Genomic DNA, 18,024 nt, shown 5'->3' on the forward strand with positions numbered 1-18,024 from the left:
CTAACATGAAACAGAGTTGGGATAAATGGGGCATTTTCAGGTTGGCAAACTGTAACTAGTGGAGTGCCACAGGGGGTCTGTGATGGGGCCTCGACTATTTATGATCTATATTAATGACTTGGATGAAGGGACTAAGTGTATTATAGCCAAATTTGCTGAAGATACAAAGCTGGGTAAGAAAGTAAGTTGTGCGGAGGGCACAAAGAGCGCAAAGGGATATAGATAAGTGAGTGGGCAAAAATTTGGTAGATGGAGTATAATGTGAGAAAATGTGAGGTTGTCCACTTTGGGAAGAATAGAAAAGCAGAATATTATTTAAATGGAGAGAGATTGCAGAATGCTGTGGTACAGAGGGAAATTGAATGTTGGCTTTTATTGCAAGGGTGGGGGGGTGGGATGGGAGTTTAAAAGTAGGGAAGGCTTGCTACAACTGTACAGGACATTGGTGAGACCACACTTAGAGTACTGTGCCCAGTATTTGTGTCCTTACTTAAGGAGGGATATACTTTAATTGGAAGCAGTAAAGAGAAGGTTCACGAGGCTGATTCCTGAGATGAAGGGGTTTCCTTACGAGGAAAGGTTGAGCAGGTTGGATCTATACTTGGAGTTTAGAAGAATGAGAGGTGATCTTATTGAAACATATAGGATTCTGAGGGGGCTTTACAGGGTAGATGCTGAGAGGATGTTTCCCCTTGTGGGGGATCTAGAACTAGGGGGCACAGTTTAAAAATAGGACGAAGATGAGGATGAATTTCTTCTCTCAGAGGGTCGTTAATCTTTGGAATTCTCTTCCCCAGAAAGCAGTGGAAGCTAGGTCATTGAATTTATTCAAAGCTGAGTTAGATGGATTTTTGATCTACAAAGGAGTCGAGACTTATGGGGGCCAGCAGGAAAGTGGAGTTAAGTTCACAATCAGATCAACTATGACCTTATTGAATGGCGGAGCAGGCTTGAGGGGCCGAATGGCCTGCTTCTGCTCCTATTTCTTATGTTCTTTACTTTAAAACCAGGTCAATGGTTCATCTCAATAAACAAGTTATGAAACTGTTTTACTTGTTGCAATTAAAAGTCGCATGTCAGAAAGGTAGTGAATATCTTGAGTGTATTCAGGATAGATATCTGCAGTATGTCCTAGAACCCACGAGGGACTATGCTATATTATATAATGAGCCAGATATAGTTAACATCTTAACAGTGTGTGAACATTTACCTAATAGTGATCATAATATGATTGGGTTCAACGTGGTATTTGAAAAGGAGAAGTACGAACAGCTACTAAAATTCTAGATTTAGGTAAGGCTTCAATGTGATGAGACAGAGCTTGTCCACAGTAAACTGGACAACTGTTAATGGTTAAAATGATAGAAGATCAGTGGGAGGTGTTCAAAAAGAATTTAATGTGATACAGAACCAGTTTATACCCCTAAGGGGCAAGAACTCTACTTGCCAAACCAGCAATGGATGGCTAAAGAGGGAACAGCCAACATAAAACTAAAAGAAAAAGCAAACAATACACAGATCCTGGCAAATGGGAAAGATGCAAAGAACAGCAAAAGGTGATAAAACAGACAGTAAGAGCTATAAAAGTAGAATACGAAGAGAAAAGTTACAAGAGATATCAAAGTCAACACAAAAATATTTTCTAATTATTTTGCGAAAAAGAGGATGGTCAGGTGCAATGTAGTCCCTTGAAAACTGATAGCAGTGATATAGTAAGTGAAAACGAGAAATAGCAGAAGATGTTGATTAATTACTTTCCGTCAGTATTTACAGTAGAGTAAGAGCAGCTATCACAAGGAAACTTACATTGAATTAAGGGCAGGGACTGAACAAAATTAATGTAAGCAAAATAACAATAATGAAGAAAATAATGACACTAGAGAGTGACAAATACCCAGGACCAGATAGTCTCCATTCCAGGGATTTAAAGAAAACATCACCTAACTATAATCTTCCAAAGTTCTGTTGATTCAGGGGCCATTCCCTTAGATTGAAAAATTGGGTTGGCACTCTGCTATTTAAGAAAGGCAAGGAGGGAAACCAGGGCATTATAGATCAGTTCGTCTAACATCTGTTGGGAAATTATTAAAGTATATAATTAAGGATATAGTGACTGAACACTTTAAAACATTTTAGCTGATCTGAGAGATCCAGCATGGTTTCAGAAAGGTTAGGTCATGCCTGATGAAGCTGATTGAATTTTTTGAAGAGGAGACTAAAGTAGTGGACAGGGGAATGTCAATAGATGTATTTATATGGAGTTCCAGAAGGCATTTGATAAAGTCCATCATAAGAGACTGTTTTAGCTAAAGTTGAAGCTCATAAAATTGAAGGCAAATTATTGACCTGGTTGGGAAATTGGTTGAGTGGGAGACGATAGAGAGTAGGGATAATGGGCAGGTACTCTAATTGGCAGGATGTGACTAATGGTGTCCCACAAGGATCTGTCTTGGGGCCTCAACTATTCATCTTATTTATTAATAACTTAGATGATGGGACAGAAAACCATATATGCAAGTTTGTCAATGACACAAAGCAAGCAGTGTAGGTGGAAGCATACAAATACAAAGAAATATTAATAGATTAAGTGAATGTGCAAAACTGTGGCAAATGGGTTTCAGTGTAGACAAATTTGAGGTCATCCACTTGGGCCTAAAAAGGATAGAACGGGGTCCTTTCTAAATTGGGAGAAGCTAGAAACAGTAGAGGTCCAAAAATGTCATGAATAGGTACAGGAAATAATCAAAAAGGTTAATAGAATGCTGGCCTTTATATCGAGAGGACTAGAATATAAGCGGATAGAAGTTACGCTACAGTTGTAGAAAGCCCTGATCTTGCCATATCTGGAGTACTGTGAGCGGTTCTGAGTACTGCATCTGAGGAATGATAAAATGGCCTTGAAGGGAGTGCCACATAGATTTACCAGAATGATACCTGGACTCCAATGGTTAAATTACAAAGAGAGATTACACAAACTAGAGTGTATTCCCTGGAATTCAGAAGCTAAAGGGGTGATTTGATTGAAGTTTTCAAGAAATTAAGGTGAACTGATAGGGTACATAGAGAGAAACGTTTTGCTGTTTGGGGAGTCTAGGACTAGGGCGCACCATCTAAAAATTAGAACCAGATGCTTCAGGAGTGAAATTAGGAAACGCTTTTACACACAAATGGTGGTAAAAGTTTGGAACTCTCTCCTGCGATTAATGCTAGATCAATAGAAAATTTTAAATTTGCGATTGATAAATTTTAGTTAACCAAAGGCATTACGGGATATGGGGCAAAGCTGCGAATATGGAATTGGGTAGTAGATAAGCCATGATCTCATTGAATGGCAGAATAGGCTGGAGGGCCTAAATGGCCTACTCCTGTTCTTATATTCCTATGTATCAGAACAGGACCTGTTTAATTACAGGCTTGGATTTTGTGCTTGTATTGATGGCAAAAATGTCAATGTTCGCCGTCATTACTCTGAAACTGACAGCAATTTCTGGCGTTTGTCCATGCACTGTTAAATCTGGAAATCAAGAAGTTGCTGTCTGTGATTCTACGCTTCTCCACAGGGTGCTCTGTCGATTTCTCCAAAGATAAAAGTTTTATTTTATGAGATGTAGGCATCGATGACAAGGCCAGTATTTATTGCCCATCCTTAATTTCTATTGAGAAGGTGGTGAGTCACCACCTTGAACCGCTGCAGTCCATATGGTCTAGGTATACCCATAGCATTGTTAGGGCGAAAATTCCATGATTTTGACCCAGTGACAGTGAAGGAAAGGTGATATATTTCCAAGTCAGGGTGGTGTGTGACTTGGGGAACTTGCAGGTGGTGCTATTTCTTTGTGCCTCCTGCCCTTATTATCTAGGTGGTAGGGTTTGGAAGGTGCTGTTGAGAGAGCCTTGGTGAGTTGCTGCAGTGCATCTTAGAGATGGCACACACTGTTGCCACTGTGAGCAAGTGGTGGAGGGAGTGAATGTTTAAGGTGGTGGTTGGGTTGCCAATCAAGCGGGCTGCTTTGCCCTGGATGGTGTTGAGCTTCTTGAGTGTTGTCAGAGATTCAGTTGTTCAGGCAAGTGAGAAGTATTCTATCATACTGCTGACTTGTGACCTGTGGACAGACTTTGGGGAGTCAGGAGGTGAATTACTCACCGCAGAATTCCCAGCCTCTGACCTGCACTTGTAGCCACTGTGTAGCAGGTCCATTTCAGTTTCTAGTCAATGGTAACCCCCCAGGATGTTGCTGGTAGAGGATTCAGCAGTACTAATGCCATTGAACCACCTGAGGAAGCCACAGCTGCAACAGGTCGAGCAATAGTAAGCAGCTGGTGGCTCATGCATTTGGACAGTGATGAGAGAGTGGAGAGGTTTAGTTTAGTTTAGAGATACAGCACTGAAACAGGCCCTTCAGCCCACCGAGTCTGTGCCGTCCATCAACCACCCATTTATACTAATCCTACACTAATTCCATATTCCTACCACATCCCCACCTGTCCCTATATTTCCTTACCACCTACCTATACTAGGGACAATTTATAATGGCCAATTTACCTATCAACCTGCAAGTCTTTGGCATGTGGGAGGAAACCGGAGCACCCGGAGGAAACCCACGCAGACACAGGGAGAACTTGCAAACTCCACACAGGCAGTACCCAGAATTGAACCCGGGTCGCTGGAGCTGTGAGGCTGCGGTGCTAACCACTGCGCCGCCCTCAAAGGTGTCCCCTTGCCTCAGGAAGGCACACAAATGAACAGGCAAGATTGGAAGTGGAATGGTCAACTTTTATTGAAGCGACAAGTACTCAAAACAAGACATTTGGAAATCAAAGACTGGCATTTATACAGTGCCTTTCATGATCTCAGGATGTCCCAAAGTGCTTTATAGCCAATGAAGTACTTTTGAAGTGTAGTCACTGTTGTAGGAAAAGGAAGTTATTGCTAAACTTTACATAAGCATTGAGGTTCTGAGTGCAAGACTTCAAATACAAATAGAATTAGTTAGCTATTTGCTACCTCATAAGCAGTTAGAATGTTAAAATGATTGATAAAACAGTTTAAATGGTTTAAAATGACTTCAGACTAAGGCTTAAGTACAGTACCAACAAAAACAACCATACCATAAATATAAATCTCAAATAAAAACATCATTTCAAGAATTGCAATCAAAAAAAAGAGGCATGCGCTTCATATCTGTGCCTGTGGGCCGCTGTAACAAGGTATGAGTCAAAGGAGGTGGACTGTGCAAGAGGTAGCACTCTAGTTTCTCCTGCACCTTTGTTTCCCTGTGACCTGAACCTTTTTTTGCCAAGAGAAATACTAGTTGGGTGCTTCAGAGATGGGGTGAAATTCACTAATTGCTATTTCACACCTCCAGTCTGTGGAGTACAGATCAAAGATTTTTACAGGCACTTAATGAGGCCCATCTCTAATGGTATTTGAATTTTATGACCAGTTGATTTTAGATTGAACCCTGGCCACCCCACCCATATACAAGTTCTTTGCTATTCATTTCATCAAAACCATTTTAGGAAATAATCATTTGGCAGTACAGAACTTGAGTATTTCTGAAAACAGACATTTTGTTAAAGCTTTTTGTCTTGCACAGATCAGGACGACTCACAAGAATACTAGTGTAAGGGAAGCAACGAATTGATACTACATGAGAAGAGAGTGCTGATTGGTTGGCAAGTGGACTCTGGTAGAGGCATTGCCATTGGAGAATGCACTAATTTATGGTGACTGATAGTTAACTGCCAAGCTTTGTTTGAAGTTTAAACCAAGCAACTTGACTGTGGTCAAGGCACTGTCCTGAAGAATGCACCAGCGAATGGCTGTCACTTATTTTGTTTAGCTGAAACAGGTGCAATGTGTGTACATGTTCTTTCTGTCTGCAAAGAACAGGGCCCTGTGTATTAATATATGTAGCTTCCAGTACACGCAAATGCGCCACACTGCAAGCCCAATGCCAGTGTGATGCTAGATATATAAGCTGTACGTCCCGAAGACTGGTAGATCATATTAAACATGTCCCTTCCGCTGTTCCCAACGGGCAAGGTACGGAACGTACCCAACCAGCCCGTGTTTGCAAAACTCAAAACAGTGTCCAACATTAGATGTGATTTTGCGATTGGACAACATTTGCTAAATAATCCTCCGTGTACGTAGAATTACGCTGACAACCAATTTAAGATCGTCATTTGGGCTTGCAATGTGGCGCATTTGTGTGTACTGGAAGCTACAATATATTAATACCCAGGGCCCTGTTCTTTACAGACATAGGAACATAGGAGCAGGAGTAGACCAGTCAGCCCATCGAGCCTGCTCCACCATTCAATACGATCATGGCTGATCATCCACTTCAATGGCTTTTTCCCACACTATCCTCATAACCCCTTATGTTATTGGTATTTAGAAATCTGTCAGTCTCTGCTTTAAACATACTCAATAACTGAGCTTCCACAGCCCTCTGGCGTAGAGAATTCCACAGATTCACAACCCTCTGAGTAAAGAAATTTTTCCTCATCTCTGTCCTAAGTGGCTTCCCCCTTATTTTGAAATTGTGACCCCTGGTTCTAGATTCCCCAACCAGGGGAAACATCTTAGCTGCATCTACCCTGTCTATCCCTTTTGTAGGTTTCAATGAGATCACCTCTCATTCTTCAAAACTCTGTAGAATACAGGTCCAGTTTCCCCAATCTCTCTTCATAGGACAGTCCTGCCATCCCGGGAACAAGTCTGGTCAACCTTTGTTGCACTCGCTCTATGGCAATAATATCCTTGCTAAGGTAAGGGGACCAAAACTGCACATAGTACACCAGGTGTGGTCTAACCAACGTTCTGTACAATTGAAGCAAGACTTCACTACTCCTGTACTCAAATCCTTTTGCGATGAAGGCTAATATACCATTAGCCTCCTTAATTGCTTGCTGCAATTGATAAGGATACCAAGTCCCCTTGTACATCTACACTTTCTAATCTCTTAACATTTAACAAATACTCTGCACATCTATTCCTCCTACCAAAGTGGATAACCTCACATTTTCCCACATTATACTCGATCGGCCACGTTCTTGCCCATTCATTAAGTTTTTCCGAATCCCCTTGAAGCCACTTTGCATCTTCCTCACAACACACATTCCCACCTAGTTTTGTGTCATCCGTGAACTTGGAAATACTACATTTGGTCCCCACATCCAAATCATTGTGAGATATTACCTTAGCAGTCTCTGGAATGCGCTTCCTTACACCTTCAACGTCTGGTGATCAAAACCCATTTGGGTTAATTGGAACAGGGAATAGCCCTTTGTCTCCACAAGCAGCACCTCTTAGTATGTAAATGTCCTTCCAGCCCAGTGTCTGGTGATTTTCAAACAAGTCATTTCTTCACTCCAGCAACAGTTTAAATTCAGTGTTCATATGACAAAATTAATATGCCTCATTCTTGGCAGGTGGGGTCTGCATGACACCTCCACACACAGCGGAATGAAATGCAATTTTTAAAAAAAGCGCACTTCATTAAAAAGGGACAAGAGAGAAGATAAGGACAGGAAAACGCACATGCATTTCTCTCATTCATTCAGAACCCGAGCAATTGTTACAGCCCATATTTTCTTGGTAGTAGTGCTGCTTTAAACAGTCCTTTTTGGCATCCCAATAACCATGTGGGTTTTGGGGACTTTTTTCAGTTTGCACATTTCCATGACTGCCAAAAGAGTCTTTGTTCTTGTTGAGGTCTGCAGGAGGAGTGTTAGGTTTAATTAGCCTAGGTTGGAGTTTGCTCAGGGTGGCAGCAATGGGCAGTTCCACTCTGAACTCTCAGTGCTTTGATGAGTCATACAAGGGCTTTTCACCTCAGGAGATGGCTGGTTCCCTTTTTTCCTGACTGTGGGGTGGATTCTTTGCTAATCTTCCCTTCCTCTGGGACTTTTCTGCTTCCAGGTATTTGTCCAGATTCTGCTGCACTCCCCTTGCGGCACTTCGACTAGGTGAGGCAACACCCTCAAGGTTTATCTGCCCTCTTGAGGACTTCCTTTATCTCTGCAGGTAAATGCTGTTAGCGAGTTGCTAACAAGGGTGCTTCTAGTGTCTGCATTTACATAGGAGGATGTGGGGTTTAATTTTTCAAACATTTTGGGGTTAGGTTACCGGACAGTAGGAATTTTCAACTGGGATTTCTTCCAGACTTCCTTTTAAGATGCCCTTTTGGTCCCTTTTCCCCCTTTCCTTTCTAACCTGTTGCCAGCCTTGTGCCTGCCTGTCCCCTTTTGTTCTTGGTAGGCGTCCCTTACAGTTCACCATCCCTCTGCTGGAGGGTCCTCCAAACACTGATACAGGACTTAGGGGTGCAAATTTTACTCTTAAGTTGGGTTTCTCCTCAACCTGGCACCTGTGGCAACTCCTGCAATACTCCACCACATCTTTGTGGAGTTTTGTCCAGTCAAGCTGCTGTCTTATGCGGGCTTTGGCTTTTTGTATACCGATATGTACAGCCATTGCAATCTCATGGGCCATTCTTACCATTTCTCTCTGGTATCTCTGCGACACCACTAACTGGTGGACCACTGTCTATTCCTTGCTCTCAGGTCTGTGAGGAGAACTCCATTTCTCATTAGTACCTCATTCTTTAAATAGTAGCAATCAGGAACTCCCTCTGCTTCTTGCAGACTGGGCAGCCTGTGCTAACTCTTGTAATAAAAACAAGAAATGCTGGAAATACTCAGCAGGTCTGGCAGCATCTGTGGAGAGAGCAGAGTTAACGTTTCAGGTCAGTGACCCTTCTTCAGAACTAGAAAATATTAGAAATGTAAAAGGTTATAAGCAAGTAAAGCGGGGTTGGGGCAAGAGATAACAAAGGAGAAGGTGTAAATAGGACAAGGTCACAGAATAGCTGACCAGAAGGTCGTGGAGCAAAGGCAAACAATATGTTAATGGTGTGTTGAAAGACAAAGCATTAGTACAGATAGGGTGTTAATGGACTGATAATTGAACAACCGCAAGTACAAACATGAAAAAAACAGTGCGTAAGCAAACTGAACAAACTAAGATGAAATAAAATAAAAAATAAATACAAGAAAAAATAACTAAAAATAAAAGACAATGGGGGGCCCGTCATGCTCTGAAATTATTGAACTCAATGTTCAGTCTGGTAGGCTGTATTGTGCCTAATTGGTAAATGAGATGCTGTTCCTCGAGCTTGCATTGATGTTCACTGGAACACTGCAGCAATCCCAGGACAGAGATGAGAGCAGGGGGGAGTGTTGAAATGGCAAGCAACTGGAAGCTCGGGGTCCTGCTTGTGGACTGAGCTTGCAATACTGGGTCAGCTGGCTGAGCCTCAGCTAGGGAAGATTTATTTAACTCACTCCCTGGGTCTTCTAACTTTCCAAAGAAAGTCTCTGACAGACAGACCTCATGGTCATCTACCTGCAGTGCCAATTCAGTCTCCTGTGGGGGAGCTGGTTTGATTATGGCCGGATTCATTACACATTCAGGGAAACTGCAGGGGACCGTCTCCTGCCACTGCCCTGTTTCTCTGACCACCTGTGGTCTCTCTTTCACTACCGGGGAAGCTACCACCTTCATCCCCGCCAGATCATTACCTAGGAGCAGGTCAGCCCCATCCACAGGCAAACTAGGGACAATCCCTACAGTGATCGGTCCCAAAACTAGGTTGCACTCCAAGTTTAGGTACAGGCATACTCTGCCCTCCAATCCAATTCACCACCATTCTGGAGTTTACTGCACTTTGGGGGAAAGGTCAGGCCTTTTCCCAGTAAAAGGAATCTGGTGGCCCCCTTGTCCCTGAGGATTACTAATGGGTGTGCTTGCCCCACTCGAGGAGTGTGGGGTTATTCTCCCTTCAGACACACAACCCTGATAACCCTCAGGAATCTTATTAAATTTTCCTGCACTTGCAGTCGTAAGCTTTCTGGGTCTCATTCTTACTGCAGTTAAAGCCCAAGCTTGTTCAACTGTGCTTTCCGTCAGGTTTGCTTCTTCGTTGAGAGTGTGTGCCCTGATTAACCGTACAGGTTTTCCCATTAGTTTCCAGCAGTCAGCTTTTACATGCCCGACTTTATTACAATGGAAGCACACAGGTCTCCGGGTCTCACTCTTGCTTACAGCAACTTCCTTTTTGGCTGGAGGAGGGCCCCCTGTGTCTCCTGCTTTTCTTTCTTTCCCAGGACTGCTTGGGCTTCTATCACCTTCCCACCCTTTGTCCTTTTCGGATTTGTGGGGGTGATTAGGAAAAGTTTTCCCCTGGGAAACTGGCTTATAAATGTGAGCAAGCTCATCGGCCAGGACTGCTGCCTGCCGGGCTCTATTAACCTTCTGCTCTTCTACATGTGTCTTTATGGAGAACGGGAGAGAGAGTTTAAAAAAATTCCTCAACAAAATTACTTCTGAGATTTTCATAGCTGAGCTATACTTTAAGATCCTTCAGCCACTGGTCAAAAGCCAGCTGCTTATTTCTCTCAAACTCCAGGTATGTTTAATCAGTTTGCTTCTTGAGGGTTCTAAACTTTTGGCGATAGGCTTTGGGTACTAACTTGCATGCCCTGAGGATAGCATTTTTGGTCAGTTCATAATTTGAAGAACTCTCATCTGGCAACATGGAATAAACCTCATGGGTTTTACCTACTAATTTACTCTAACAGCAGAGTCCAAGCCTCAGCTGGCCACTTTAACTGCCTTGCCAGTTTTTCAAAATTCACAAAAAATGCTTCCATGTCTCCCTCATTGAATTTTGGGATCAGTTGGGAGAGTTTTAACAATTTTGTACCCAGCCCTGAATTACGCTCCTCCATGTTGGCTATGCTTTCACTGGGGTTACTCTGCCACCCCCTAGTTAACTCAAGTTGTCTCAGCTCTCTTTCTTCGCATTCTTTCTGGAAGGTTCTTTCTCGTTCCGGTCTATCTTTTTCTTTCCCTGTCTTCCAATTCAAGTTTCCTTTGTCCCAGTTGTATCTTTGCTAGCAGTACCCTGTCTGGGTCTACTTCTGACACTGCTTCTGCTTCTTCAGCTTCAAGGGAAAAATGGTTGGCCACTAGTCCTCAGAGTTCAGACTTCCTAGCCTTGCCATGTACAGTGATCCCACACTGCTCAGCAATTTTCCTCAACTCCTCCATAGTGCTTTTAACTTATCCCAAGTTACTTCATCCTGGCTTGGGGAGCTACTAGCTTCAGTTGCAGACATGTTAGTATTCTAGCACACAACCACAAGAAAACCTGTATTGAAATCTTTTCTTTTTTGTTTGGGATCAATTTGGTTTCCCACTTCCAATTTCTCATTTGTCTGTAGGTCAATTCTCAGACACGAGCCCCCAAATTTCTGTTACGACAAGGTGAGAAGGGGTCTAGGAGTTCCCATTCAGCCTTTGCCTGGTTTAACCATAACAGGGCTTAATTTTAGAAACACCGTGTTTTTAGCTCCCCCTTCAGTGAATCCTTGTTCACTGCTCCAATTGTAAGGCAAAGAAGTCAGACAGATTTTCTTAGATTTAAACTCTAATCCAGTCAATGACTATAAATATGCAATGCGACCACACTGGCATGCATACACGATAAATACACGCGCAGATAGACACAGAAAAAGTAGCAAGAAAAAGGGGAAAAGTTTGAGGGAATATCTGTTAGTTAGTTACTGTCATTTGAGTTCAGTGTGGCGTCTTTGGTTGCCAGTAAGTCCTGTTATTCGTTGGGGCCCAGTTCACACTTCAACTTGTTTCAATGTCAGAGTCTTTTCTCTCTTGAAGTTTACGTGTCTTCCGTGGGTCCGGTGGCTTGGGAGAAGGAGAGAGAGAGAGAGAGAGAGTGCCTTCCTTGTTCCAGCTTCAGTTGCACACTGTCTTCAGTTCCTTTGTGGCACAATTAAAAATAAAAACCCAGGTTGTCCAGCAGGTTAGTCATCTGACTAGCTCCTTATTTGGAACAGTCTCTCCTGCAAGGTTTGTGGATTGTATTACCTTAGTAGTCTCTATAATGCGCTTCCTTACATCTTCAATGTCTGGTGATAAAAATCCATTTGGGTTAATTGGAGCAGGGAATAGTCCACAAGTAGTGTCTCTTAGTATGCAAATGTTCTTCCACCCCAGCGTCTGGTGATCTTCAAACAAGTCATTTCTTCACTCCAGCAACAGTTTAAAATCAATGTTCATATGACAAAATGAATATGCCTCATTCCTGGCAGGTGGGGGTCTGCATGATCAGCCCTTTCTCATTACATAATAGATCTAAAATAGTCGGGTCCTCAACATATTGCTCTAGAAAACCATCCCTAATACACTGCAGAAGCTCGTCCTCCACAGCATTAATGCTCATTAGGTCTACCCAGTCTATATGCAGATTGAAATCACCCATGATTACTGTATTACCTATGTTACATTCTTTTCTAATCTCCTGATTAATGCCATGCCCCACACTACTACTACTGTTTGGTGGCCTATAAACAACTCCAACTAATATTTGCTGCTCCTTCCTGTTTCTTAGCTCCACCCAAACAGATTCTACATTTTTGTCCTTCTGATCTGAGATACTCCCTTACTAATGTACTGATCCCATCCCTTACCAGCACAACACCACCACCTTTTCCTTTTTGCCTCTCCTTCCTAAATGTTGAATATCCTTTAATATTCAGTTCCCAGTCTTGGTCACCCTGTAGCTATGTTTGTGTTATGGCAATTGGGTCATACCCATTTACCTCTATTTGGGCCTTTAAGTCATCTACCTTGTTATGATTGCTGCGTGCATTTAGGTAGAGTGCCCTTAACTTTGTCGTCTTGACATTCTGCTCGCCTTTGTTTCGCCTGCCTTCTAATGTCACTTGCTACTTTTCTACCTTCTGTTACCAGCTTTACTTCCTTCCAATTTGAGCTACCCCTCAGGTTCCCATCCCCGACAAGCTTGTTTAAACTCTCCCCAACAGCACTAGCAAATCTCCGTGCAAGGATGTTAGTTCCAGTGCCGTTAAGGTGTAGTCTGTCCATCTTTTACAGGTCCCACCTGTCCCAGAACCAGTCCCAATGCCTCAGAAATCTGATGCCCTCCCTCTTACGCCAATTCTCCAGCCACGTGTTCAATCGATCAATCTTATATTCCTATGCTCACTGGCACGTGGCACTGGGAGTAATCCTGAGATTACTGCTTTGGAGGTCCTGCTTTTTAATTTCCTTCCTAACTCCCTAAAATCTGCTTTCAGGACCTCATCCCTCTTCCTACCTATGTCATTGGTACCAATGTGGACCATGACCTCTGGCTGTCCACCCTCTCCCAGAAGGATGTCCTACAGCTGTTCCATGACATCCTTGACTCTGACTCCATGGAAGCAAACCATCTTGGAGTCACATTTAATGCCACAGAAATGCCTGTCTGATCTCCTGACTATCAAATCCCCTTATCATTATTGTTCTTCCACTCTTCTTCCTCCCCTCCTGTGCAGCTGAGCTACCCGTGGTGCCACAGAGTTTGCTCTGGCTGCACTCCTCCAAGGAGCCATCGCCACCAGTATCCAAAATGGAAAACCAATTAGCAAGCAAGATAGACTCAGGGGACTCCTGCACTGCCTGCCTGGTTCTCTTAGACTGCCTGGTGGTCATCCATTCCCTCTCTGCCTGCATGCTCCTATCCTGCTGTGTGACCACCTCCCTAAATGCTATCCACGTAGTCCTCTGCCTTGCAGTTGCATGACAGTGACTCCAGTTGCCACTCGAGTTGTAAAACCCGGAGCTCGAGCTTCTGTAGCCAGTGATACTTCCTGCAGATGTGTTCGTCTCGGACACATGGTGCATCCATGACTTCCCACAGGATATACATTCCACTTAGACTCAGAGTTATACAGCATCCACCGTGTCTGTGCCGGCCATACAGCACCCAACTATTCTAATCCCATATTCCTGCACTTGGCCCATAGCCCTGTATGCTATGGCATTTCAAGTGCCCATCTAAATACTTCTTAAATGTTGTGAGGGTTCCTGCCTCCACCACCTCTTCAGGCAGTGTGTTCCAGATTCCAGCCACTCTCTGTGGAAAAAATGTTGCTTCAAACCTCCCCTAATCCCTGCCCCTTACCCTAGATCTGTGCCCCCTGGTTCTTGACCCCTCCGCTAAGGGAAAAAGTTTCCTCCTATCTAACCTATCAATGCCCCTCATAAACTTGTACACCTCAATCAAGTCCCCCCTCGGCCTTCTCTGCTCCAAGAAAAACAACCCTAGCCTTTTCATTCTCTTTTCATAGCTGAAATGCTCCAGCCCAGGCAACATCCTGGTGAATCTCCTCTGCACCCTCTCCAGTGCAATCACATCCTTCCTATAGTGTGGTGACCAGAACTGTACACAGTACTCCAGCTGTGGCCTAACTAGCGTTTTATATAGCTCCATCATAACCTCCCTGCTCTTATATTCTATGCCTCGGCTAATAAAGGCAAGTATCCCATATGCCTTCCTAACTACCTGTGCTGCTGCCTTCAGTGATCTATGGACAAGTACACCAAGGTCCTTCTGACTTTCTGTACTTCCATGGTCCTACCATCCATTGTGTATTCCCTTGCTTTGTTAGTCCTCCCAAAATGCATTACCTCAGGATTAAATTCCATTTGCCACTGCTCCGCCCATCTTACCAGCCCATCTATATCTCCCTGTAATCTAAGGATTTCCTCCTCACTATTTACAACACCACCAATTTTCGTGTCATCTGCGAACTTATTGATCATACCTCCTATATTCACGTCTAAATCATTAATGTACACGACAAACAGTAAGGGTCCCAGCACCGATCCCTGTGGTACACCACTGGTCACAGGCTTCCGATCACAAAAGCAGCCCTCGACCATTACCCTCTGCCTCCTGCCACTAAGCCAATTTTGGATCCAATTTGCCAAATTGCCCTGGATCCCATGGGCTCTTACCTTCTTAACCAATCGCCCATGCGGGACCTTATCAAAAGCCTTACTGAAATCCATGTATTTTACATCTACTGCTTTACCCTCAACCACACATCTAGTCACTTCCTCGAAAAATTCAATCAAGTTAGTTAAACACGATCTCCCCCTGACAAAGCCGTGCTGACTATCCCTGATTAATCCCTGTCTCTCCAAGTGGAGATTAATCCTGTCCCTCAGAATTTTTTCCAATATTTTTCCAACCACTGATGTTAGACACACTGGCCTGTAATTACCTGGTTTATCCCTACTACCCTTCTTGAATAATGGTACCACATTCGCTGTCTTCCAGTCCTCTGGTACCTCTCCTGTAGCCAAAGAGGATTTGAAAATTTGTGTCAAAGCCCCTGCTATCTCCTCCCTTGCCTCATATAACAACCTGGGATACATCTCATCTGGGCTTGAGGATCTATCCACTTTTAAGCCAGCTTAAACAGCTAATACTTCCTCCCTTTCAATGCTAATATGGTCAAGTATATCACAATCCCTCTCCCTGATCTCTACACCTACATCGTCCTTCTCCATAGTGAACACAGATGAAAAGTAATCATTTAAAACCTCACCTATGTCCTACAGCTCCACTCAAGATTGCCACATTGGTCCCTAATGGGCCCTACTCTTTCCCTGGTTATCCTCTTGCCCTTAATATACTTATAAAACGCCTTGGGATTTTCCTTTATCTTGCTCGCCAGTGTTTTTTCATGCCCCCTCTTCGCTCTCTTAATTACCTTTTTAAGTGCCACCCTACGCTTTCTATACTCCTCTAGTGCCTCCGCTGTTTTCATCGCTTGGAATCTGCCATAAGCCTCCTTTTTTTTTTTTCCTGATCCAATCCTCTATATCCCTTGACATCCAGGGTTCCCTGGGCCTGTTAGTCCTACCCTTCACCTTAATGGGTACATGTTGGCTCTGAACTCTCACTATTTTCTCTTTGAATGACTCCCACTGATGTGGGAGTAGCTGCTCCCAGTCCACTTTGGCCAGATCCTGTTTTATCACATTGAAATCGGCCTTCCCCCAATTCAGTACCTTTATTTCTGGTCCATCTTTGTCCTTTTCCATAACTACCTTAAATCTTAGAGTTATGGTCACTATCCCCGAAATGCTCCCCCACTGACACTTCTACCACTTGACCGGCTTCATTCCCTAGGATTAGGTCCAGTACTGCCCCTTCCCTTGTAGGACTTTCTACGAACTGGCTCAAAAAGCTCTCCTGTATGCATTTTAAGAATTCTGCCCCTTTTAAGCCTTTTGCACTACTATCCCAGTTAATATTGGGGAAGTTGAAATCCCCTACTATTATTACCCTATTATTTTTATACCTCTGAGATTTGCCTACATATCTGCTCCTCTATCTCTAGCTGACTGTTTGCAGGCCTGTAGTAGACACCCAGCCAAGTGATTGCCCCCTTTTTGTTTTTAAAAGTTCTATCCAAATGGCCTCACTTGAGGAGCCTTCTGAGATGTCATCCCTCCTTACTACAGTAATTGACTCCTTGATCAACAGTGCAATGCCACCTCCTTTTATCCCCCCCCCACACCTGAAGATTCTATACCTTGGAATATTGAGCTGCCAGTCCTGTCCCTCCCTCAGCCATGTCTCTGTGATAGCAATAATATCATAATCCCATGTGCTAATCAACACCCTCAGTTCATCTGCTTTACTGGTAAGACTCCTTGCATTGAAATAGATGCAATCCAACCTTGCATTTTTCCCTTGTGCCTTACCGGATCTATATTTGCTCTGCCTTCAAGGCAGACTCACGTTCTGTTCTATATTACCCTCTACTGTACCTCCACTCTGTATCCCATGCCCCTGCCAAATTAATTTAAACCCTCCCCCCCCCCCCCCGCCCCCTCACAACAGAACTAGCATGTACAGGTCCCACCTTTGGCGGAAACAGACCCAGTGATCCAAGAAACTAAAGCCCTCCCTCCTGCACCATCTCCTCAGCTACGCATTCATCTGCTCTATCCTCTTATTCCTATACTCACTAGCACGTGGAGGTCCTGCTTTTTAATTTGCTACCTAGCTCCCTAAATTCTTGTTGCAGGACCTCATCCCTTTTCTGTCTATGTCGTTGGTACCAATATGTACCACGTCCTCTGGCTGCTCACTCTCCCCCTTCACAATGTCCTGCAGCCGCTCCGTGACACCCTTGACCCTAGCACCAGGGAGGCAACATACCATCCTGGAGTCACGTTTGTGGCACAGAAACGCTTATCTGTACCCCTTACGATAGAATCCCCTATCACTATAGCTCTTTCACTCCTTTCCCCCCCCCCCCCCCCGCTCTGCAGCAGACCCATCCTTGGTGCCACGGAACTGGCCATTGCTGCTTTGCCCGGGAAGGTCATCCCCTCCCCCTCAACAGTATCCAAAGCGGTATATCTGTTTGAGGGGGATGGCCACAGGGGTCTCCTGTACTACCTGCCTGCGCCTACTACTTTGCCTGGTGGTCACCCATCCCTTTTCTGCCTGTGCTGCCATTACCTGCGGTGTGACCACCTCTCTAAACGTGCTATCCACGATGTCCTCAGCATCACAAATGCTCCACAGTGAATCCACCCGCAGCTCTAGCTCTGTAATGCAGATAGTCTGTAGCTGCAGATGGATACACTTGCTGTACACATGGTTGCCAGGGACACTGGAAGCATCCCTGATTTCCCACATAGTGCAGGAGGAGCATACCACAGGGCTGAGCTCTCCTGCCATGACTTACCTTTAAATTAATTTAGTTACTCCCTTTAGAAAATACTAATTACACTAGGGGTCTTGTTCTACTCCAAACACTACCCAATACAATCTAAAGTCCTTAATAAATTACTCTAATTTAAGTAGTACTACTCACCTTATCACTTGAGGTTTTTAAAAAAAAACTTTCCCCTTTTTTAAGCAATTTAAATGCACTTGGCCAAGCTGACCTGCCATAACCTAACTTTAAAAACTTTTTATTACAATGAGAAGTAAAATAACTTACCAGTTACTCACCAATCAACCTCTTCCCCTGTACCAACGAGAGAGGCAGCTACTGGAGGCTGAAAAAAGATAAAAGAAAGAAAGAAAGGAACCCCTCCCTCACGCACCAAACTCC

General features: G+C 43.8%; 1 protein-coding gene across 1 annotated transcript in view; it reads left to right on the plus strand.

Annotated features, from left to right (window-relative positions):
• The window catches only part of LOC137378594 (BTB/POZ domain-containing protein KCTD19-like), a 121,405-nt gene that overhangs the window by 64,971 nt on the left and 38,410 nt on the right, over nucleotides 1–18,024 (plus strand). The window contains exons 12-15 of the mRNA XM_068048895.1: nucleotides 1,011–1,084; nucleotides 3,612–3,667; nucleotides 11,296–11,338; nucleotides 13,432–13,496. Of these exons, the coding sequence (XP_067904996.1) occupies nucleotides 1,011–1,084; nucleotides 3,612–3,667; nucleotides 11,296–11,338; nucleotides 13,432–13,496 (238 nt within the window). The remainder of the gene's footprint in view (nucleotides 1–1,010; nucleotides 1,085–3,611; nucleotides 3,668–11,295; nucleotides 11,339–13,431; nucleotides 13,497–18,024) is intronic.

This window comes from Heterodontus francisci, chromosome 17, assembly GCF_036365525.1.
Source record: "Heterodontus francisci isolate sHetFra1 chromosome 17, sHetFra1.hap1, whole genome shotgun sequence".
Taxonomy (NCBI): Eukaryota; Metazoa; Chordata; class Chondrichthyes; order Heterodontiformes; family Heterodontidae; genus Heterodontus; species Heterodontus francisci.